We start from the raw sequence: 24,107 nt of genomic DNA, 5'->3' as shown, positions 1-24,107 counted from the left end.
GAAGTTACTCAGCTTATATTTTTCTGTCATTTTACAACAAAGAATATCAACAGGGCAATGGACTTTCCTGTGATGTACTTTCCAGGGTTGTTAAAGAGCAACATATCTGGAGTATTCAAATGTTCAGCTTTATTAGATCATGCAAGAAATTATGACAAAGTGCTCCACTGTCCTAGGCAGCCGCATGTCATTTGTCTGCCAGTTTGCTATATAGTAACATCATAGATTTAATTTGTTTTTCCCTCTCCTGGAAATTTCCATCTTCAAAGTTGAAAGATGAAAATTATGTATGAAATGATAGGTAACTGAAAGTATAAAACTTTTAAATGAGGAGTACAAAACAGCCAATGGGAGTTTTGTTGTCTTAGATAAAGACTGTTCCTGCGATCCACATGCACGTCTCTACTTAGTGTGTTGCACATGGTTGTTCTTGTCAGCCCAGTGCTCACTAGCTCCAAGCAGTCCTAACTCTTTTGCTTCTCCTACATATGTGACTCTCTTATTCTTAACACGGTATTTGTTCTTACACTGAGGAGTGCCCTACTGTGTCTTGACTAGGAAATAACCAGTTGATTGCAGCTAAAACTTGCAGACCTCCTTGGGAAGCAAAACTTCTTAAGCCTTACCAATCTGGGAAGCTATGCCTTAGTACAGCAGAAGGTATGACTGTGTAACACAGAGTGTGCTCTGAAACTCTCTGCTTTGGGTCTTGGGGCACACAGGAGCTTCTTAACGGAAAAGCTTCGATAAAACCTTAATGCAGTCAAAATCCCTATTATCCCTAACTTGTACTTGGAGGCAGTGAAATTGTTCTTGCTCAGACTGCCTAGAAAAAAACCTGGAAGAATGTTTACCATGGCAGTGAGTCTGTGTAATTGCTTTGGCAAAGCTGCATGTAGCTGAGAACAGCTTTACAGGAAGTGTTGGGGTTGATTGTGTCCAGGTAGTGTTGCACCTGCGTGATTTGCAGATATTATCTTCCACGTGAAAGCTGTTATTGGCCGGCAGCTATCTCTGGGGAATATTAAGACACCTGGTATTCTCCTGCACTTGAAAGACATTATTGTTTCAGGTGTATGTATATATGTTACTATCTAGTGGCCACTGTGAGCTACTGTTTCACAGTAGCCTTTACAGCCGCTCTTGCTAGTGCTGTCACTTTCATTTGCGTAAGATGAGGGTCAACTCTGTAAATAACTTTACTGCAGAACTTCCTTGATCCAGAAGCTGGTTTGATAGTGTGCTGTCACAGTTGGTAAACAGTTGCTTAATACAATATCAGAGGCTTTGGAAACATAATCTCAACTTCCAAGTGTCCCAAGAACTCCCTGATTTAGAGGTACTGAGTTAGCAGCATCGTGTGCTTGAGTAACATTGGCATGGAAGACGTGACAATATCTGCATGGCCTTATATATGACTACAAGATGCTGTTATTTGCCTGTGACTGCTTTGCTGAGCATTACCAGGATTAGGCAAGGTGACTGTTGAGGCCTTTCCTCAAGAAACTGCCGGGATGGTGGTCTGCTGTGTTCTGACAGACCTCTCCAATGCCCTGTGTATGCAGGTGTGACAGTATAGATAAGACTATTATTGTCTTGGTAGTATGCTAATCTCAACTGTTATATTTAGCTGCCACCGTCAGTGTTCTTGGAAAACTTAGTGCCTTGGGGCATGACTGACTACTGAATGAAGGCGACTTGGTTTAAACTGAAGTAATGCCAATGTGACGAGAATGATAACAGGGTATTTGCATAAATTGGCTCAATGTAGCTGTTGCTAAACAATCATAAGAAATGTTTCTGCTTACTAATCATCTACGACAGATGTGCCTCCCCTTTAAGACAGGACTTTTTGTAATGTGTGCTGGTTTTTGATAACTTGAGGGTGGATGATCTTGAGCTTTGTGGAGCCTTTCTTTAAGTCAGGTGACATCAGCACTGCTTTTTATTAGGAGCTTGCTCTTTGGGCAGCACTTAAGCTGTGTGCAGTTACTTTTATTGATTTGAATGTCTTGACTTCTAGAACTTACAAGTGTACAGCACTGCATGTGACTGGGGGAAGTAGGTAAGTCCAAAACACCTTGAGGAATGTAGCATTTCCAACTATAGGTACAGGGGTTGGTGGTACTGTTTTTCGTAACAGTTCTTGCGTCTTGAAACAAATGTACCTCCCCATATTGAGACTGTTTGGATGCATGTTGTGGTGGCCTTTTACTCTTCTATGAGTAGAGAAGACTGACAAAGGTTGAATTTGGGAGATCAGGGGCAAATCCTTCTGTGGAAGAGTTGTGCCAGTGGCTAGGATTAATATATAGTGAAAACAGTTTAGTACCAATACAAGCATGACTGGGTGAAAACAAAGTTGAATTTGACTTTTAGGTGTCCAGTTTGGCATCTAGATGGAGCTTTGGAAAGCTTAAATAACTCTATCCTTCTAAGAGTAAACCACATCTATTTGAATGTGATGTGGGTATCTTCAAGGTAATTTTCAAATACTATTTGAGGAAATATAACTTGTTTTTGGATTCTTGTCTCTTCTGCTTTATTTTATATGGATTTTGCTGATTTATGTGAACCAGTTTGGTGAATTTGCCAGTTTTGACTGTGGCAAAAGTTAAATAGCACTCCTACATTATCTAAAAGCAGTTTTCATATGCTATACACCAGTGGTTTTATTTGTGATGTGACTTCTCCCATCTCCCTCCTTTTTTAGGGTATTTTTTTTAAGGGGTATGTTTTTTTGACAGTATTATTTTGCTTTTCTCTGTACTGTGACCAAGTGTTAGTTGTGACACTGGGCATTTTAAGAAACAAACTCTTTGTTTTTCTACCATTTCTTTACACTGTGGTATTTTCTGCTGCTTGGTTTGAACTTCTGCTGATGCAAAGGCACGGAGGAAGGAGATAACTGAGGTGCTGAAGATAGGAGCAAACTAGGGTGGGCATAGAAAAGGGCCATTCGTGAGACCAGGAATATAGAACTTGCATTAAAGGAGGAAACTAAAAGACTTTTCTCATTTAGCTTAGTAAAAGGAAAGCTGAGAAGGGATGTAATAACACTGGGTATGAAAACATCCTGTAAAAGGTGGGAAGATGGTAAACACTAAGGAAGAAAATTAACTGAAGACATTGGCACAAGAACAAATGGTTATAAGCTCTTCCTGTATAAGCTCTGAAAAATATTCTAGCTTCCAGTGTAGTTACTATAGGAGTGAGTTGGTAGGATAGACTTCTAATGCTTTGAATCACTTCAGGATGAAGCAGGATTACTCAGTGAAAGGGATTGCGTGATTGCCTTTAATAGAAGACTCTGAATGCCGCAATATAGCAGATGAATGCTTTGCTCTAGGCAAGCAATTGCATGTATCTTTTCTGCTCTAGTCTTGCTTGAACTCCCTAGTATTTTTGAATCAGTTCTTTAAAAACAAACAAGACAAAAACCTCAAAACCCAACCACCAAACACAAACAAAACGTACAAAAACCTTCAAAAGAGCAAAGCCTCAAACCAAACAAAAACCCCAGACAGTGCTCTCTATGGGCATCACAGGAGTTCAGAGGAAGATGAGCTTTGTGTAAAGCTGCCGTTTATCTGTGATACAGAGAAAGAATCAGTAGAATTTCTAAACTGGATTCCAGGAAACTGTATCTAATACACTGTCATGGATGTGTGTTGGATCTCACTTACTTTTTTTTCAAATGAAAAAAGAGGCTTGTAAAAAGTGGAAGCAAGGACAGGCGGCATGGGAAGAGTACAGGGATGTTGTCTGGGAAGCTAGGGACCAGGTTAAGAAAGCCAAGGCCCAGTTAGAATTAAACTTGGCTAGGGATATTAAGGATAACAGGAAGGGATTCTACAGATACCTAGCAAATAAAAAACAGACAAGGGAGAATGTAGGCCCCCTCAGGAAGCTCTCAGGAGAACTGGCTACACGGGATTTGAAGAAGGTTGAGGTTCTGAATGACTTCTTTGCCTCGGTCTTCACTGGCAAAGGCTCTGACCGCACCACCCAAGTCTTAGAAGGCAGACACAGGGACTGTGAGAATGAAGGCCTTGGGCCCGCTATAGGAGAGGAATTGGTTCGAGACCATCTTAAGTATCTGAACGTGCACAAGTCCATGGGTCCTGATGAAATCCATTCGCAGGTCCCGAAGGAGCTGACGAATGAAGTTGCTAAGTCGCTGGCCATCATATTTGAGAAATCGTGGCAGTCAGGTGAAGTTCCTGACAACTGGAAAAAGGGAAATATAGCCCCCATTTTCAAGAAGGAGAAAATGGATGACCCAGGGAATTACAGACCAGTCAGTCTCACCTCTGTGCCTGGCAAAATCTTGGAGCAGATTCTCCTGCAAGGCACATGAAAATCGACAAGGTGCTTGGTGACAGCCAGCGTGGCTTCACAAAGGGGAAATTCTGCCTGACCAATTTGGTGGCCTTCTATGATGGGGCTACAGAACCGATGGACAGGGGTAGAGCAGTTGATGTCATCTACCTGCACTTGTGCAAAGCATTTGACACTGTCCCACACAACATCCTTGTCTCTAAATTGGAGAGACATCAATTTGATGGATGGACCACTCGGTGGATAAAGAACTGGCTGGATGGCCGCACGCAAAGAGTTGTGGTCAATGGCTCAATGTCCAGCTGGAGACCTGTAACGAGTGGTGTCCCTCAGGGATTGGTGTTGGGACCGGTCTTGTTCAACATCTTCATCACTGACATGGACAGTGGGATTGAGTGTGACCTCAGCAAGTTTGCCGATGACACTGAGCTGTGTGGTTTGGTTGATACGCTGGAGGGAAGGAATGCCATCCAGAGGGACCTTGACACACTTGTGAGGTGGGCTGATGAAGTTTAACCATGCCAAGTGCAAGGTCCTACACCTGGGTTGGGGCAATCCCAGGCACAGCTACAGGTTGGGCAGAGAAGAGGTTCAGAGCAGCCCTGTGGAGAAGGAGTCGGGGGTGTTGATTGATGAGAAAATGAACATGAGCTGGCTTCAGTGTGCGCTTGCAGCCCAGAAAGCCAACCGTATCCTGGGCTGCATCAAAAGGAGTCTGACCAGCAGGTCGAAGAGGGGCAGGATCACCTCCTACTCTGCTCTTGTGAGACTTCACCTGGAGTATTGTGTGCAGTTCTGGTGTCCTCAACATAAAAAGGACATGGAACTGTTGGAACAAGTCCAGAGGAGGGCCACGAGGATGATCAGGGGACTGGAGCACCTCCCGTATGAAGATAGGCTGAGAAAGTTGGGGCTGTTCAGCCTGGAGAAGAGAAGGCTGCGTGGAGACCTCATAGCAGCCTTCCAGTATCTGAAGGGGGCCTACAGGGATGCTGGAGGGGGACTCTTCATTGGGGACTCTAGTGATAGAACAAGGGGTAATGGGTTAAAACTTAAACAGGGGAAGTTTAGACTGGATGTAAGGAGGAAGTTCTTTATTGTAAGGGCAGTGAGGCACTGGAATAGGTTGCCCAAGGGAGTTGTGAATGTTCCCTCCCTGGTGGTGTTCAAGGCCAAGTTGGACATATCCTTGGGTGACATGGTTTAGTGTGAGGTGTCCGTGCCCATGGCTGGGGGGGTTGGGACTAGATGATGTTTAGATCCCTTCCAGCCCTAACTATTCTATGCTTCTATGACTGCGGGTTATGAAGATGTTACATACTCATTTTGAAAATGCTTGTTTTGTGAGTAATATTTTGGTTAGGCTGCTTGTTTAGGTTTGATCTTAACCATGTAAGTCTTTTAGGAATTAGTTTTTCTCTTCTCTAACATGTCTGCAAACTGTGCATGTGGTGGGACTTACACTTGCTTTAAAGAAACAGCAAAAGTTCAAATTGCCTAACAGTCTTCCAGTAGAGACAGTTTCGTGGCCTGCCGCTTGCAGTCTTGAAGAGCATGTCTGCATTCCAGACAGGCGACATCTTAAATTAGATCTTCGTTTGGGATTCTTAGGGAGAAAATCATAGTGCTTGTTGTCAAGGCAAGATCTTGAACATGAATCTTCTGAGGAAGATTCTTCAGGTGAACTTATTCTTTATTGTGGTGAAAGTCTTGGAAGCATTATTAGGTTGCAGCCTGTAGTTACTGCCTTTATTCACAGAACCGCTGTGATGTAGCTTTCCTCAAAGTACAAATCTTTGACCAAAAGTTTATGTGATAATAGGCTGTTTCAGAAGAATGCAGTTGTATTTGAGTACTGTTTACCAGTTAGTCCCCAAGCAAGGCAACTCTTGGTTGTAAACAAACAAGTTTGCCTGCCTGCCTGGACAAGAAGCTTCATAGTTACTATAATTGGCTGTGGAATGTGAAGTTTCTTAAGCTGCTCATCACTTTTTTTTTTTGTCTGCCTCAAATCCCATGCGATTGTTTGCTTTTCCACACTGCAGTGAAGGGCTGCAGAAAAAAGAAGTGTGAACTTCTCAGCCCATTTATTAGGGCTTACTAACTCCATAAATGAGAAACAAAAGTCAGTGAGGGATTTTAAAGTGTGCTATGAATACAATGTCGTGGTTTAAACCCAGTCAGGTAATTCGTTCGCTCACTTTCCCCCCCTTTCTTGCCCTCCCCCTGCTCTCGGAGGGACGGAGAGGAGAATCGAAAAGAATGCAACTCCCACGGGTTGAGATAAGAACAGTTTAGTAACTAAGGTATAACACAAATCACTACTGCTACCACCAATGATAATAATGATAAAGGAAATAACAAGGGAAGAGAATACAACATCTCACCACCAGCCGACCGATAACTCGCCCCCCCCCCAGCCCGACCAAGCTCCGACCGATACCTCCTCCAACCCTGCAGTCTCCCAGCCCTTCCGGCTAACTCCCAGTTACATCCTGGGCATGACGTGCTGTGGTATGGAATACCTCTTTGGTCAGTTTGGGTCAGGTGTCCTGTCTCTGCTTCCTCCTGGCTCCCCCTCCTCCCTGGCAGAGCATGAGCCTCACAGAGTCCTTGGCCAAACCAAAACATCGCTTGTTATCAGCTCTGTTCCCGAGCTGAAAGTCAAAACACTGCACTACACCAGCTACCAAGAAGGAGAAAAATGACTGCTACTGCTGAACCCAGGACATTATCCACCCCTTATTCCATACCATTCACATCATGCTCAGATCCCACATTTTCAATATACCATCACTCTTATCTCGGTGCACTCTTATCTTAGTGCACGGACCAGTCCCTATAAGGCTGCTGTGTCCATCTGGTCCATGATGTCAGGCTCCATCTCTTGTAACAATCTTCCAGAGCAGGAGAGACTGTGTGCAGTGTTCACACTCGTGAATAACCTGGGCAATAGTGTCCATTGCTAAGTCCACCCCTCGATCATGAGTCCATCTCTGTGTTGCATCATCTGCTCTGATGGCCTGAAGTGCATTGGGCCCACCAGGCTCAAAATAATTCACTGTCCCCTTCAGCAGTTTCTGCAGCTTGTTGCTGGGGACTCCATACAGCTGCCTTCCATCTCCAATGCTTCCAAAGCACTGGAGGGGCCCAGTGGACTAGATACTTGCCCATACTGTCCCACACACCCTGCCACTCATCACTGTCCAGCCTTGGAGAAAAACCTCTTGGTCCCCCTATATTGTTGTCTAACCCCAGACAAGACCCAAACCTGACTCTGCTTAACTTTTGAGATCAGACAAAATGGTTGTGGGTAGAACACAGTCTGTGTGTGTGCCAACATGCTGATCCCCATCACAATCAGCAGGCAGGTCCCAAGGATACCCAAAGGCCATTCAAAACCTTCAGAACTCTCAGTTGATGCTGCTGTACTTGTCACTGGGGCTGGTGCAGCTGCTGTGCTTGCCGGCTCTCCCACCGCCAGCATCTCTTTTCCTGAGTCCAGCTCTTCCTCCTCTGCCTTGCTGGGAAATGCTGCGTGGTCTCCTGCATCCTCCTGGGGCTCGGCGGGCGCCTTCCGGGGGATGCTCTCGGCCGTCGCAGGGCTGGGCTCGGCCGCGGGGCTCGGCTCCTCCGCCGCCTTCTCCCGCTGCTCTGCAGCCCCTTCCTTCTGCTCCTCGACCGCCCCGACCTCCTCCACCGGCAGCCGTCCCCTCGCGGCCTCCGGCCCCGCTCCCGCCGCCGCTTGGCCGCCGGGGCCGCTCTCCCGGGCCGGTTCGGCTGCCGCCGGCTCCCGGGGCCGCTCCCCCTCGGCTCCCCGCAGCCTCACGAAGATGGAGAGTAGGGTGAGGGCCAGGGCGGTGAAGAGCAGCCGGACGGCCAGGTACAAGTCCACGGCCACGTCCGTCCCGCCCTGCTGCTGGAGCCCGTCCGTATTACAAGCCATTGCCATAAAGCACAGTGAGACAAGAACCTTAGCCCAAGCCCCATACTTGACAAACACTATCACAGCAAATACCGGCTCTATGTAAGTTACAACATTCTGAAGCTGTGAGATCAAGAGAAACAACTCTGAGAGCCAATAAATCGTCATTGTGATGAGTGACTATTAATCTGGTCAGATCTGTCGTTATCTCAACCCTTCGTGCCCCACGTTGGGCGCCAAAAAGAACTGTCGTGGTTTAAACCCAGTCAGGTAATTCGTTCGCTCACTTTCCCCCCCTTTCTTGCCCTCCCCCTGCTCTCGGAGGGACGGAGAGGAGAATCGAAAAGAATGCAACTCCCACGGGTTGAGATAAGAACAGTTTAGTAACTAAGGTATAACACAAATCACTACTGCTACCACCAATGATAATAATGATAAAGGAAATAACAAGGGAAGAGAATACATCATCTCACCACCAGCCGACCGATAACTCGCCCCCCCCAGCCCGACCAAGCTCCGACCGATACCTCCTCCAACCCTGCAGTCTCCCAGCCCTTCCGGCTAACTCCCAGTTACATCCTGGGCATGACGTGCTGTGGTATGGAATACCTCTTTGGTCAGTTTGGGTCAGGTGTCCTGTCTCTGCTTCCTCCTGGCTCCCCCTCCTCCCTGGCAGAGCATGAGCCTCACAGAGTCCTTGGCCAAACCAAAACATCGCTTGTTATCAGCTCTGTTCCCGAGCTGAAAGTCAAAACACTGCACTACACCAGCTACCAAGAAGGAGAAAAATGACTGCTACTGCTGAACCCAGGACATACAAGAAAGCTTGAAATACAGTCTGAATCTTTCATTGTTTCAGGCATCTTATTTGTAACTGAGGTTTGAAGAAGCGGAGATCTATAAGCCTGAAAACCAGAAGTGGGTCTTTTGAAGTATTCTCAGGAACTAAACCTTTTTTGTTCTTCACTAAAGCAGGATGTGTTTGTGCAGTTGGAGATGCTTGTCTCATTCTGTGTTTAGGACCTTTAAGGAAGAAGACAACAGTGTACTCAGGTTGCTTTGTTCTGTCTAACCATCTTCTGGAATGTGTTAATAGCTCTCTAACAGCTGGAGTGGTTTTTTTTTTTGTTATCTTCTTTAAACAAACTGTGCCTTTTCTTTACTACTTCTGCTGCAGCAAATCAAATCAATAATGGGACCATTCTTTCTCGGTAGTAGTGATACTTGTTCACTCCTGTAATTTGCAGTTATCCAATCTGAATTCTTTTCAGATTCTGGTATTCTCTGAAAGATCTTACTAACTCCGAACCACTTGTGAATTCATTTTCAAGATATTCTCAAGTTTTAAGTTTTCAAACTGACAATTTTCTGAACCAAGTTCTATTCCTCTTTTGAAGATCATTAAGCAGAATGCTGAATAAAACAAAGCCCTGAGCCTCTGAGACTCTCTTGCCATGTTTTCCCTGTGAAATACCAAGCTAGTAAAAGCCCTTCCAGGGTGATTTGTAGAAAACTGAAGGCATGTAGCATGAACTTTTATGTGATTCTGTAATATCTCTTTTGCATAAGATGGACCTTGTAAATCATTCAGCTTTAACAGGAGTTTGAACTGGAGTTCATATCTTCTTAAAAACGCTCAGTTGCATCTATTTTTGCAAACTCACTGGGGAAAAAAGGCATCTTGCTAGTTTTGCTGCAGCTGGGCTTGCTTGTTGTGCAGCTATGTTGTGGTGAGCCTGCTGTGTCTCCCACATGCAGTAGTATCCACACTTACTTTGAAATCGATGTCTGAAGTGTACAGTGACTTCTAAAATTATTTTTTTTAACCAGTTGATCATTTTATTGTGAGTAAACACTGATCAGACTAAAGTGTTCTTGACACAACCATGCTGGCTTTCTTTGCTTCTGTTGTAGGTGCTTACAAATACACTGGTTTTAATACCTTGCATCATTACATACCTAAGAATTCTGATGGGGTTAGAATTTGTTTGGCTCTCCTTTTGACTGGTACTGTATCTTCTCCTTGAAGAGCTTGCAGAGTTCAGGAGTGGTTGTTTTTAACTAGGGGGCCTCCTGTTTACACAGGTACCAGTGTGCTGTCTCTGCATCAAGGAACTCCTTGTGACAATGGGAGAAAACATCTTAATGATCTGAAGTGACTGAACAGCTGCACAAACTCTAGAATTCAAAAGATGTACTAAAATATGCACATCAAAGAAGGTGTAGATGCAAGCAGTCCTGAATACTGTGTTCAAAAGTGTCTGAAGTAATTAAGAATATAATTCTTGAACTGAAATGTTTTAAGACATCTTGTGGTGTTCTTTTTTTTAGCTTTTTGCTGTTGTTAGAAATTACTAACATTTTTCTGAAGACTCCAGTGATAAGATGGTGTGCACTTACTTCTCTATTCATTTTTATTTGCCTGTTAATGTACCTTTTCCTCTCCTCTCATTTTGTGTGCCTCTGGACACTATTCCTATTTGTAGGATGAGACACAGTTAGCAGGGTAGAACTTGCTTACTCTAATGTTGTCCCTGTGTGCTCGCGCTCCCTTAGAGAATTCTATTCTTTGTGTCATATTATGTATTCATGCTGTAATATATAATTAAATTAATCTTGGGTCACTGAAGAAGCTTCTGATACTGATCTCTAGATACACTTCCTATCACTTCTTTGTATCAGAATATCCTAACATCTGTAAACTTACTGTGATCTTTCTTAAGCTGCCAGCTCATGCATTCCTTTAGATTGGGGTGGGAAATGTTCAATCTGCAACATCCATATCACATAGCCTGTGGTTGCATGAGTAATGCTACTCCGTAACTTTAATGTGTGGTCTGCCAGGATATTTTAAAGCTCTTCACAGCTTTCAGAAAGTGGAAAAAGAAAAAAAAAATCTTGTCTGTCACTACATCCTCTATTTTCAGTCCCTTGCATTTGAAATCCTTTCAGCTTGTGATGAAATAGTTGGTCAATTCCTATCACTGCCATCATATTACTATCTATGTATTAGACTTTAAACCTGTTTGGGTTTTTTCCCTTCTAGAATAGGAAGTAGTCCTTTGCTAGCCTTAGTTGCCATCAGTTCTGCCGCTTAGAGTACACATCTGTGTAACCATCTCTTTCTGCTTGTTCCAGTCTTTTTACCACCCAGACTTATCCTGTGACTGATGACATGGCTGGTTATGTTGGTAGGGTGATTCTTCTTTATATTTTTTTTCTAAGAAAAGTTTCCTCTTGAATACACAGAAATCAAATGGTACAGTACAACATCAGGGTTTGTTGCTTTTTTCTGCTCTTCTTAAACTATGTTAATAATCTTCTCCTACCAAGAATGACATTGATTCAGCTTCTGGTGTCTTGTTTCTTGTCTGCTGTTTTCAGTGCTCTTTGGCTCTTTAGCAGACAGCTCAGCAGACTGAGAAGTCATGCCCTTTCACTGCGTTCTTATGTGACAAAATTGCAATTTCTTATTCTTCTTTCCAGGTCCCTCAGTTACCATGCTTTTCACAGGATATACCATGCACATTTTAATTTGTCTGTGTATTGTTCAAAGCTATCTAAAAAAACTAGTAATATTTATCTTGCAGAAGGTAGGTTGAGGTAAACCTGTGCCTGTGATCACAGCAATATACTGTACACAACACAGTACTGGATCAGAATCTGTTCCCACCTGTCCATTAGCTGAGGAATGCCGATAAAACCCTACCTGAATATTTGATTTCTGGAACATTGTTCTTGAACCCCCACCTCATTCAGATGCCTCTGTTTGCCTTAAAATTCTTGTTTTGGGGGCTGTTGGTGAGCTTGTAGAGACATCGAGGCATAGTTTGTGCCTCTTGCTATGTAGTGTCACTGTCGCTCTTGGAGTGGATTAACTACATCCATTCTTGGCTTGTGGTTTGCTTGGTTTTTTTTTTCTCAGCTCTATTAGAGGAGGTGAGTTACTGCCTCACACTAGAGCTACTACTATCTCCTGCATTGTGAAAGTCATGGGAGAGGTAATCAAGGATATTAAGGCACTCATTCAGTAAGTTCAGACTGGAGGTGAACAGAAACCTTATAGCCAGTTGTGGTGACAACTTTCAGATAAAAATGCAAGCAGAAGAACAACTTACAAGGGTAATGACGTCTTTTACCTATTGTGTACTCTGCCAAGGGTTATCTATAACAGTAGGGAGAGAGGGTAGCTTGTGCTGGCTTATTTAAGTGATTAGTCACCCTGGTGTCTTCTGGCACCATTTGACATGGCTAAGCTGATCTAATAGTTAGCTGCTATAGCAAGGATTGTGTCCTTGTACTGTATAGCTTCTAGTGTAAGGGAAGGGTGGGAATAATCTGCTTGCCACATGGCTAGATATGGGAGTGGAACAGACCTGAAACTGGCACTGTCAGGAAGCCAATAACTTGTGACAAATTCATCTTTTCCGGCCAACTTGTGGAAATTAAAATCCAGATGCAGTGTGAGGGAGGAATGGAACCACACAGACAGTGCATAGGAGGGATTAGCAGAGCTGCTATACTCTGCTGCTGCTTGTGCTGCTGTGGAACCACATCTTTAGATCCAGCCTTTGAAAAAGGTAGTTATTCTGTATTTGCTAACAAAGGAATGTTGGCTAAGGGTGTGAAAAATTTCTCTTTCAAGTTGCAGCTTAAGCCAGATGTACATGAACAACTCTCCAATTCCTGTTTTCACTGTGATGATGTGTTTGTCTGTTTATTTCTGTGTTAACAAAAGACTCAATTATTTTACTTGATTATTTGACTTGGTAAGCACTCTGTCCTATTCTTTTGCTGATAGAACACCTCCTTTAGTAAAATTTATCAGTATATACAGAAACTTCTCTGAATGTATTGCTGTTGGATGAGTTCTGTAGTAAACATTAGGATGAAAAATAGATGTTGTCTCTAACTGCAACGTTTTAATTCTCCAGCATCCAAAATGTGATACTCAACATATTACTTGGCCCTTTTAAAATAGAAGTGTGACTTGGAGTAATCTTGAATATATATGTGTGTGCAGTAACTGATAAGAAAATGTATGTTTGTTTTTTTTTCCGGTAACTAGGCAATTTAATACACTTGAGAGTATCACAAAAGTGCATTTCTACTCCCTTCTCCCCCCTTTCCTTCTAACCATCACCAGAACTGGTCAAGGGGCGATGGTTGTGCTAATAGGAGTCAAGGTGAAGAGTCTAGTGTTGGGTGCTGGGAGCTCTTGCTCCTGCTGCTGTAAGAAAACTCTTAAGTTTTTGAAGTCGTACAGTTTCCCAGACTGATTCTGACTAAAAATCCGGGGAGATGGTAGAATTTTTGTTTACATACGTGGTTTGTTTCTGTCTGTCCTTGAGTTGTTCATATAGCTAGACAGTTAGCTGAGTGTATTTTTTACATACTGCTATCAGCTGGGTTTTTTTTCCCCTGCTTTTTAAAGGGCTTCTAAAATTTGGCAGTTAACTTCATAGTAAACTTTAGAAATGGCAGTAATACAAACAGTTGTTTAGGCCCATAAAAAGGGTTCTTTATATTCATTAACTATTTGAGAATTAATAGAGCTAACAGCTCTCAATCTAACCATGTGGAGCAGGGCTGCTATAGAGAGCTGCAGCAGCAGGATTGTGGTCTGTGGTGGAATTGACTCTTCGAAGCAGATGACAGAAAACAGTCTCTGTGGAACCCTATGTATTCCTTCCAAATGCTCCTGGAACCACAGACTAAACTTGGAATGTGACTGGATACCAGTGCAGAAATACAGGGAGCAAAATATAGCTATAATACAAAATTATGACCTTTCCTATTATATATATATTGTTGAAATTAGGAAGCATGAAGATCTTGTTAAGTCAGCCGAGTACGAATATAGCATAAGAATACAGCCTGTGGTTTGCAGTAAACACTTCTGAGGAACTTTCTGTAGGTTTTTATGTCACACTGCTTGGCAGCTTTTCAATGTGCGTTGAACATGTGTTACTGCATGTTTCTGTTCTCCATCTGCAGGCGCTTCTTTCTTTCCTTTCCTTTTCTTTTGAAGGTTTTGAAATTCTGAGGGGAATTTCTATGATAGAAAAGCACTCTGCGTGGTGGCAAAAGTAGGAGGGGAACTGATGGCATCTGTTCAGTACACTCAGGAATGGCTTTAGTAATGTCACAGAAGTTTCCCTGTTATGTATGAGTATTCAGATGATAGCTCTACCTTAGAGCTCTCCACATAAACAGTTATACTTAGTACTAAATCTCACTGCAATCACTGAAAAGTTTCTGTTAAGAAAAGAAACCCATTGTGATGTTTTAGTGAGTAATATTTATTGCCTGAAAGAAAAGTTAAAGCATGTGTCATGTTAACGTCAGGTATGGGAGACAGGAAGGGAGCAGAAATCATTTGTTGAATAGGTGAATAAGACTGGGGAATAGATGACAGAAATAAAATAGGTTGATATTCAACTCTTTAAAAGATCTCCACCTGTAGGAATAAATAAAATACCAGTGCAGAGAGAAATCTTACTCTGTAAAAGGCTGTATGATGAGGCTGTAAATTTCAGGTTTTAAACTGTCAAAGAACTTGTAACCTTTCAGGTGACTTTTACTTGTGCTCTTGCTAAAAATTGCAGAAAACAGCACTGGGATTTGGATTTTGGGGTTTGGGTTTTTTGCCTTCATTGGTGACTTGGGGAGAGGGGGTACACATGGAGAAATGTCCACTTGCAAAATAACTTCAAGATGAATCTTCAAGAAACAAGCTTTCATGAGTGATCCCCTTCTCCCCATGGAAATACACATTCAATTACTTATTAGTGGACTCTTCTTTGCTGATCCTGCTCTAGATTAAGATGTCTCCTGCTGGGAATCTGCTCTATCTGTGAGCCAGCTAATTTCCAGCTCATGAGCTGCAGAAAGCTGAGGTTTGGCTGGAGGCAGTGTCCTAAGTCTTGGTCTAGTCCTCAGTGAAGGTGCAGCCCATGCACTCCATAAGGCTTATCTGCAACTGTCTTTGCTGTTCCAGGGCAGTTGGAATCATATAGTGTCATTCCATCTTCCCACTCCTTGCAGAAGTTGTTGCAGGAGCAATATGGAAAGGCGTACATTGGACGTCTGCCCAAAGGGAATACAATTGATGGGAATGTTAAGGACAGACCATGCTTAGCACAGGTGCTACTCCAGGTGAGCCTCTGAGAAGGAACAGGACTTGCTTAGAAGTCCCTGGTTAAAGAAGTTGGGCTGTAGCATGTAGTCCTCCTCTTCTGTGGCCCATCAGTGTGATACAGGTTAAGACATCTTAAGCATTAAATTAGTGTAACTGGGGCTTGTGCAAATGAGGATTCTTATGCAAATCTAATTTTGGATTCCTTAGCTACTTCCTCAAGCAGGAGCAGTGATTTTATGCCACCACTTGCTCATGTAGTACACCGTTATCATATCAACATCTGAATGTTACTGTCTTTATGGTGAAAGAATGGCCATTATATATTCATAGCTCCTGTTATGTTGGGCAGATGATCTCCTTTGCAGATCAGAAATGGCATGCAGAGACTTAGTCAGATTTTAAGTCAAGCAGAAATGCATCTGTTCTTGTCTATCCAAAGGGAGTACCGCTTTGCGGGTACATGATAAGGCTGCAGAAGCTTAATAGTAGCCAGAAAAGATGAGCATCTATCAGAAAAACAAATAAGACTAGAACTGGGAAATAAAGTAATGAAGTAAGAATATCCTAATGGAGATTGGGGTATTTTTACTGGGTTTTTTTATATTTGCAGCACAGTGGTGGTTGAATACAACCAAAAGCAGTAAGTTTGTCCTCTGGAAGGTGAGAGGATCTGTAAAGAAGACTGTGCCCTGTCCACTTGCACTGTATGGGAAAGATGGGTGTGAGTGCACCCTGAGATGTGCTAAGCATTCAGCTTGAGAGAACTTTTCTCCTTTGAGCAGCATTTATATACATAATGCACATGCAAACAAAGAATTAGGCTACAGCATCTGTTTAGTAATCCCAAGTAGCTGAAGGTTTTAGGTCTGAAAAAGCCTTTCAGACAATCATAATGTCCATCCAATTTGAGGAAGTCACGTAGGGCATATGAGTTAAATCAGTGCTGCTTATGTTTTGCATGTTGAGTTAGTAACTAATGAAGGGTGCATTACACTTATAAATAGGCATAAAGATCTTCTGTAGAAATGAACCTCAGTTCCAGCTGGACAACTGGATCCTTGTTCAGGTCCTGCTAGTTTCCTAGCTATTTACATGGGTGTTAAGCAGTGGTCACAGATAGCTATCTCATGCTTCTGAGTATCTTTATTTGTAACTTTCCAATGTCAGCTTAGGAAGCAGTTGCTTTGTGGTGCCTTCTCTGAGTTCGGGAAGAAACGTAAGGCTTGCCCATGTTGCATCATCTATATAGCATCTAATCAATCCCATGCACCCAAAGTGGGTGAGGATTGTCAAGGTCCACTTGGAATTGTATTTGTGCAGCGGGAACGTATGGTGAGAGGAGGGTTTACAGGCACACCTTCACTGTGCTGGTCGATACAGACAGGTGGCTGCCATTAACAGCATTAGCTGATTAAATCTGGCAATATGTGGTGCTTCACAATTACTGGGCTGTCTATCATGATACATTACGCTTACATAATTGTTGGCAAGACTGTATTGAGCAATGATGTGCTCTAAGAGTGTAACTTTTAGGTTTTGGGTTTTGCTTTTTTTTTTCCAGCTAAAGGTAGTTGGTTGTTTTATAGTTCATCCACTATTTGAGCTGTTCCTATGTTTGTTTCTACCCTTAGTATACTTGTGTATATAATGTCATATTGCTAAGGCTACAGACTCAATAGGATGTACAGATTCATAATTAGAATAGTAACTTTCCTGCATATATATTCTTGTGGTAGTTTCTGGGTATTTGGTGAAGGTTTTGGAGAACCTCTGTTTCAGTCAGTTTGGGGAATAAACTTCATCTGCAGATGATCCAGAGCTGTCTTATTCCAGTTGCTGCAGCAGGCATCTAAGGAAATAGGCATGGGACTAAAATTGGAAGAAATTAGTTTTGTCCTGTTCTGTAGGCTGTTGTAGTGCTGGGGAAATGTGACAGAGCAGTTTCTCTCTAGTGGCTACTGCTCATGTTAGCAGCCAGTCTTACTCACTGGTGATTTGCTTCGAGTGCTGTTCTCATTGTGTACTATCCATGGGAAAAGATAGCATTAAAGTAAGTAAGATACTGCACAGAAGGACTGCATTTTTGGTTGTAGAAGCAACTTAGAACTTTGGTCTTCAGGAAGTTTAGTATGACATCTAAATGTTCTTATACTGTTTTAATGCTTAGTGCCTGGTCACATCACTGCTTTTAGTTTGTGTATTTAAAAACAAAAAATTAAAAGATCCTAACAAAAAAACCTCCTAACAACTCACTTTATTGCACAGTCTTTAAATTAGTTTCATACACACAGTAGCTGTTTATGCTACTGCAAAAGTTAGATGATAAGATGTTGGTATGTTATGGAGTTCCATAAAGGTTTCTCTGTCCCAAATCCCCTTTCTAACCTTTTCTATACGTGATGTAGTAAGTAGCAGTTCCCCTTTGGGATCACCTCATAAAGGTGGTTTCCTGACAACATTGTCCAGGTCTGCCTGCTTTGTCCTTTCCCTGTCAGTTTGCTCACATGGTTTCCTAATCTCTTATCAATTTTCCCAGCTCCTGCTATTTTCAGTTCTGGTCCTGATGTTTATAAGAACATAAATCCAGCAGGTTATTTTCTTTTTTCTTTTGCTTCCTCCCAGCTGGGCTCTCTCTTACATATTCCTATGCAACTTCTATTTTGCATTCCAGTGGGAAAAAAGTGTGGTTGGTTTCATTTTTTAAAGAATAATGACAGTTGGAGGTGAAGGACTTGCTTAGCACATAGAAGAGACTGCCTGTATTCTAGAGTAGCCACTTGCAGGAGCAGCTCAGCTTTGCTTCTGCAGAATTGGACTAAGGAAGCTGTGCTATGGAAGTGATGACTAATTTGTATAGTGCCAAATGACTGATGAGCAGATTTTGCAAATGAGGATTTTGAGTTTTGCTTCTTAGTACAAAGTTCTTCAATGATCAGTAGCTGTTTCAAGGTGGTTTTGTTTATTTTTACATCACTCAAAAGTTTAACACATGACCAAGTTCCTGTGTTACTACAAGGTTTAGAGGATGCCTGTCAGATGCAGGGGTTAACCTTGACCAAGTTTTAGGTACCTGCTGGGAAGAATGGAGGGCCAAACTGCTTTTAAAGAAAACCCCACGCACCTGAGCAGATCTGCATAATGTTTGTGTATGCATCTGGACTCTGACATATGCAAAGTAGATCTAAGGCAATATGGACTGGATTGCATGTTGTTGCTACAGATGTGCTGCACTAAAGCCATTGCAGCCAAGTGGATCCTGTTTTTATGAAGTTTTGGGTTCATGATGCTGTATGTGAAATAGCCTGAAGGGAATAGAACTGATGACATAACTTGCCTGCACCCTCTTTTGAAAATACAAAATTACTATGTGGAAAGTAGACTGGACAGAGATGAGATTGAAGAAATACTCATTTAAAGAGCTTGAGTTAGACAAGCCTGGCATTACTTCAGTTTCAGACTGGCTTCCCCTGTACATAACTAGAATTCAGATGCATATTCCAATAGTTTGCTGTTAGAAAAACAGGGTTTTTTTTTGTTTTAAATATAGCTCTTTATTAATTCTTGATAAGAAAGGACTTTCATACCAATACATTTTGGCCATTTAATTTGAAAGATGAATCTGAAATGCAAAGTGTAAGACTGACTGTCGGTCCAGATCTGAAAGTATGAATTTGAGTTTTGCTTTAGGATTGTCCTTCTGCAGTGGTGTTTGATTGATTTGACATGTTTTTAACTTTAAGGTTACTTAAATAAAACAACATAATGTTTTTACTTACAGCACTTGAAGAATCGGAAAGTGACATTTATGTGCGATTCATGAGGTCACACAAGTGTTATGACATTGTTCCAACAAGCTCTAAGCTTGTTGTTTTCGACACTACGCTACAAGTGAGTATTCTCCTTTCAGTCTGCTTTTGCTTGCAGTTAATTTTTTTACATGACTGTTTCCTTAGTGTTGCATTTGATCTCTTGTTGAGAAATTCTCTCTTAAGGCTGTGCTTTGACTGTACAAAACCGTATTGTTTCAACTGTATCTGTCCTGTTGTACCAGAGGAGGAGCTGGGGGAAGACTTCCTCGCAGAACAGAAGATGATATAATTTATTTTGCAGTTGGAATCACTATCCAAAAGCCTTTCAGACAAGCCCAAACTTATACTGGCTTCTTCATGGCTATCAGAATTTACATAAAGACATTTTATATAAAGATCCCTGTGCAATAGCTAAAGAATATCCAGGTGTTTTGAGCCTGTTCCAGCTATATTGGTAAGGCAGTTTAGGACTAAAATGGATGGCTTGATTATGCAAATTATTACATTTTCCAGAAAATTTTTGTTTTCGGTTTCTCATTTTGCTTTTAATCACTAAATCATCTGCTAGACTCTTGGCTCTGTCTGAAGAGTGTGTTTGCCAAAAGACAGCATTAGCTGCCTGCTATAGAAACAGACTAATCTGCTCTGTAGCATGGTAGAAAGCTGTGGTTTTCTTTTTGTTTCCTGGATTTTGCAATTGGTGTGTTTTGGCTTGCTTTGGTTTTCGTTTCAGTGTGCTCTTCCTTTTAAAGATGCTCCAATTCTTGCTTAACTAAGCCCATTAAGTAATTTTGGTCTGGAATGTACTGCTCAATTAGACTTAAGCTTTCCACAAGTCAGAGGCAACCATGTAATAGATACTTCATCCTAAAAAGTTCACAGAATCATCATGTGTATCATATAATGTTAGGCCAGGTGGTGTGATCTGAAGGGTGGAAAGCCTACATTGCACAATAAGGCCAAGTAGTAGGGTGGATCAAGAGCACTGCACACAGCCTGTTCATACAATGATGAGCATCCTTCTAATGTTCTGCAGCATGGCTAAAGCGCTGGCACTTCAGTTGCTGCTCAGTACAAAAAAAGCAACTTTAACTTCATCACTGGATTCTTTGGATTATCCAGGCATCCTGCTAGTGAGGGAGTGTCCCTCATGAGTCTGAGCACACTGGGGCTTCTGTGTGTTGCCTCTGATACCTTGGCTGAGTCCTTACAGGTAAGTATCCTATCCAGTACTAGCGTCGTAACTTGAGCACAGCTGTGACTGAGATTCTGCCTGTGTGCCAATGGATCTCCTTCTGCTTACTGGTCTGGTAGCTGAGAAGGCAATGCTGAATGTCAAAGTCAGTAGTCACCAGTGTCTCGTGTTAGATTATTTCCTCCTTTACCTAGAAAGCCAGACTTCTACTGGAAACTTTATCTTTCAGCACCTTGGTATCCATGGAACAGTTGCTTTTATTTCCCTAGGGCTCTTCCATGTGCTTTACCGGACAACAAATCTTGTAGTCAAAAGATACCTGATGTGTGGTAGAGGTGGAAAAAAGCAGCCTGCAGACTTAGAGGAAGAGCTTTCAAGTACAGAGACATCAGTCCTACAGAGTTTAAATGTTCACGTTGTTGACTTTCTATGTATATTCCACTTGACTGTTTTGATAGTTTTTCAGCTGCATCTGCTCTTCATTTCACCACTCACACGGACTCTATGCAAGCACTGTAAGCTCTAATTAAAAGTATCTGTTACATTTAGATACAATACTAATGAATGCTTCTTGCCACATTCCTTCTGAGAGATTTCTTTCCCTCTCAGAAGCTTGCTTCTTTAGGAGGTTGATTATGTTGACTTTTTCACCATCTTGGAGGGGAAAAAGAGAATCACTGTCAGCTCTGGACTGTTCAGACCTCTTGACCTGAATGGTCAAATTTGGGATGGTAGTGTTTACTGTCACTCTTTCAGCTCGTCTTAAAGACTATTAGCTTCCTTTTGATTGGGATTTATCTCATACTGTGAGAATAATCTGTTGGGAGTTTGTACCTGCAGCTTGTTGGCATGACCTGTTGAGTTCTCAGCTGTCAGTGGTCACCTGGGTTAAAGGTGTGAGCTTGGTCACTGTTGCATTTGGGGAGGTGAATTTTCTGTACTTCTGTACTTCCATGAACTGGTTAGTTAGGGAAGGTCACCCATTCCTTTGGATTCCCCAGATCTCTTGGTTGATTATGTGAAATCGTGCCTGATGGCAGTTTTCATTGCTGAAGCAGTGTTGAGATAATGCTGGTAATGTAAAGAAGTTGCAGTTTCATTTCCAGTTGGTGAGCCAGTGTGAAGCTGACGCTTTGAGAAGCAGAGTGTGAGTGAATGAATCTTGTAACAGTTCTCTGAATATTTGAATTCAAGTTTTTAGTAATCCTAGAGCTAAAACAATATATAAGGGCTCACTTCTTGCCTCCCTTCATATAAGTTATTAGCAATCAAGGGAAGAAGTTAAAAATGGGGTTCTGTTCTGTTCTATTGGCATCTTTTGAAATCCGTTCCGATTTCTATTTGACGACAGTATCCCGTCTCCCTCTACTGGCCAGCAATCACAGTGCACATTGCATGTTTCCACCATGGAAAACTATTCATGAGATACTGTGGAAAGTATTCTAAAACTGAGAAAACTGGAGATGTTAACTTATATAACGTGGCACAAGTCATATTGCTAAAGCAACATCAGTTCATAAAAGTAAATGTTTAGTTTCAATATATTTGAGGGATTTAGTGTGAAGATTTGTGAGGAATCTTGTTTTAACTGTTAATATGAGAGGAGATAGGAAGGTGCCGTTAGACTGGAAACACAAATAAGGTCTTATTTAACAGAATCGATAGCTGATTGTTGTAGTTTAAGCCTGACTGTCAATGAAGGACCACACAGCTGCTTGTTCACTCCCTCCTGGGAGTGAAACAAGTGGCAGGAAACTAGTAAAACTTATGGGTTGAGATAAGAGCAGTTTAATAATTGAAATAAAGTAAAATATAATAATAATGAAAGGGGAGGGGGGAGAGGACTAAAACCTAAGGTGGGGGGAAATGCAAAACAAAGCCAAAGAAACCCCACATAACCAAAGACCAAGTGATGCCCAATACAACTGCTTACCATCTGCTGACTGATACCCAACTCAACTGGAGCAGCAATCTGGCTATCTGGGTAACTGCCCCCAATTTATGTACCGGGCATGATGTGCTGTGGTATGGAATATACCTTTGGCTAGTTTGGTTCAGGTGTCCTGTCTCTTCTTCCTCCTGGCTTCTTGTGCCCCTCCTCACTGGCAGGACATGAGGGACTGAAAAGTTCTTGATAAGCACTCCTTAGGAGCAGCTAAAACATTTGTGTGTTATCAGCATTATTCTCAGATTAAGCCAAAACACAGCACTGCACCAGCTATTAGGAAAACAATTAACTCTATCCCAGCTAAAAGGAGGACACTAATAAAGAGCAGGAAGGGGCTGACATTCTGTTCAGTCATGCTTCTTGGTCAGAAGGCACAGGGGCCTCTTGATGCCAGCAGTCACCAAATGTTGTACTGCTTCTAGTGCTAGCACACCACTCTGGTCTTACATGTCAGGAATATACCTGTACATCTGGCACCTACACTTGGCTGTTGTGAAAGGAGTGTTATATCCCATGCACTTCTGTTAGGCATCAGATCATATGTTATGGGAAAACTGTGCGGTGATTCAGGTGGAGAATATGCCACTTCCCACAGACTTGAGCAGCATCTATACTAAATGAGTAAAAGCTCAGTTTGCCTTTGTATAGCTTAGTTTATTTCTGCCAAAACAGAGCATCTACACCTAATCTGCTTATCTGAAATGGTCCCTGGCCTCTGCTGAACCCTGAGAAGTGGCAGATACTGTCTGGTAGAGTGTTAGCTGGCACAGTTTTGATTTAGACTGACAGTGGACTGTTCTGTCACCCTTTTAGCTCACTAATAGATGTAGCCTGTGAGTATTTGCACCTCATAAATATTTATGGGTTCATACTGTACTCCACAAAGTGCTGTGGCTTTCCCCATGCCTATTGACCCATGAATACTTCTAGTTTGTGACAAGATTCAGCCTTTTGCTTTCCCCAGAGAAGGTGCCATCTCTGCTGGATGCACATTAAAGAAACTTTCAGAAGTCTGATCTGACCAGGGAAGCAATCAAGAGACTGGCCTAACCTGTGAAGTTTGGGAACCTGACACTACGGATGGTGGGGAGTTGCAACATTGTGCATCTTACAGTGCATAAACTGATTTTCTGATCTCTTGCACATCTCCCAAGATGCAAACAATAGGAGAGCAAACACTTCGGGGACAACCCCCCTTGGAGGGGGTGAGGGAGCTTGTCCCCTGAAGGGCTACTCTATGAATGAGCATTCACTTGTTCATCATTCTAGTTATTCAGTAAATGGATCTGTACTATCTTTATTACAATCTTCAGGAAAACACTGAGCTGAATGCAGATTTACTGGTTACCAGCTTGTGTCTTCAGCACAGGATTTGGGTGTTCTACAAGTGTTAATACATTTAATGTTAAAGTGATCTGAGGAAATAAGGTGACATCCAGATCTGCCTTTACTTTGTTTGCCTGAACTTGTGTGAGGTACCCATACAGTGGCATAGCAATTTGATTTTTTTTTTTTTTTCTTTGAAAGTGATACTAAAGCTTTGAAGGAAAATATGAATTTCAGTAATTCCTGTATTCAGTTCAAATGTCAACAAAGCGTAGCACTTTGTTCACAATCTATTAGCTGGATTATTTTTGTCAGTCTAACATCATCTACTGATGCGATTTATTTTTTTTTCCCCTTGTTACCACATGTTTGCCTTTGCGTTTTCTTTACAGACCAATGTATTCCCCCCCATCCTGGCCTCA

General features: G+C 42.2%; 1 protein-coding gene across 11 annotated transcripts in view; it reads left to right on the top strand.

Annotated features, from left to right (window-relative positions):
* Positions 1-24,107, top strand: part of PRKAG2 (protein kinase AMP-activated non-catalytic subunit gamma 2) — a 246,664-nt gene that overhangs the window by 197,419 nt on the left and 25,138 nt on the right. For all 11 annotated transcript variants that reach the window (XM_062621415.1, XM_062621417.1, XM_062621420.1 and 8 more), the window contains one exon: positions 19,186-19,295. In XM_062621415.1, the coding sequence (XP_062477399.1) occupies positions 19,186-19,295 (110 nt within the window). The remainder of the gene's footprint in view (positions 1-19,185; positions 19,296-24,107) is intronic.

Source organism: Pezoporus occidentalis, unplaced genomic scaffold (assembly GCF_034315485.1).
Source record: "Pezoporus occidentalis ecotype Australia unplaced genomic scaffold, CSIRO_AGI_Poc_V1 ctg23, whole genome shotgun sequence".
In the NCBI taxonomy this organism is placed as follows: domain Eukaryota; kingdom Metazoa; phylum Chordata; class Aves; order Psittaciformes; family Psittacidae; genus Pezoporus; species Pezoporus occidentalis.
This window is presented reverse-complemented; position numbering and strand designations above follow the sequence as displayed.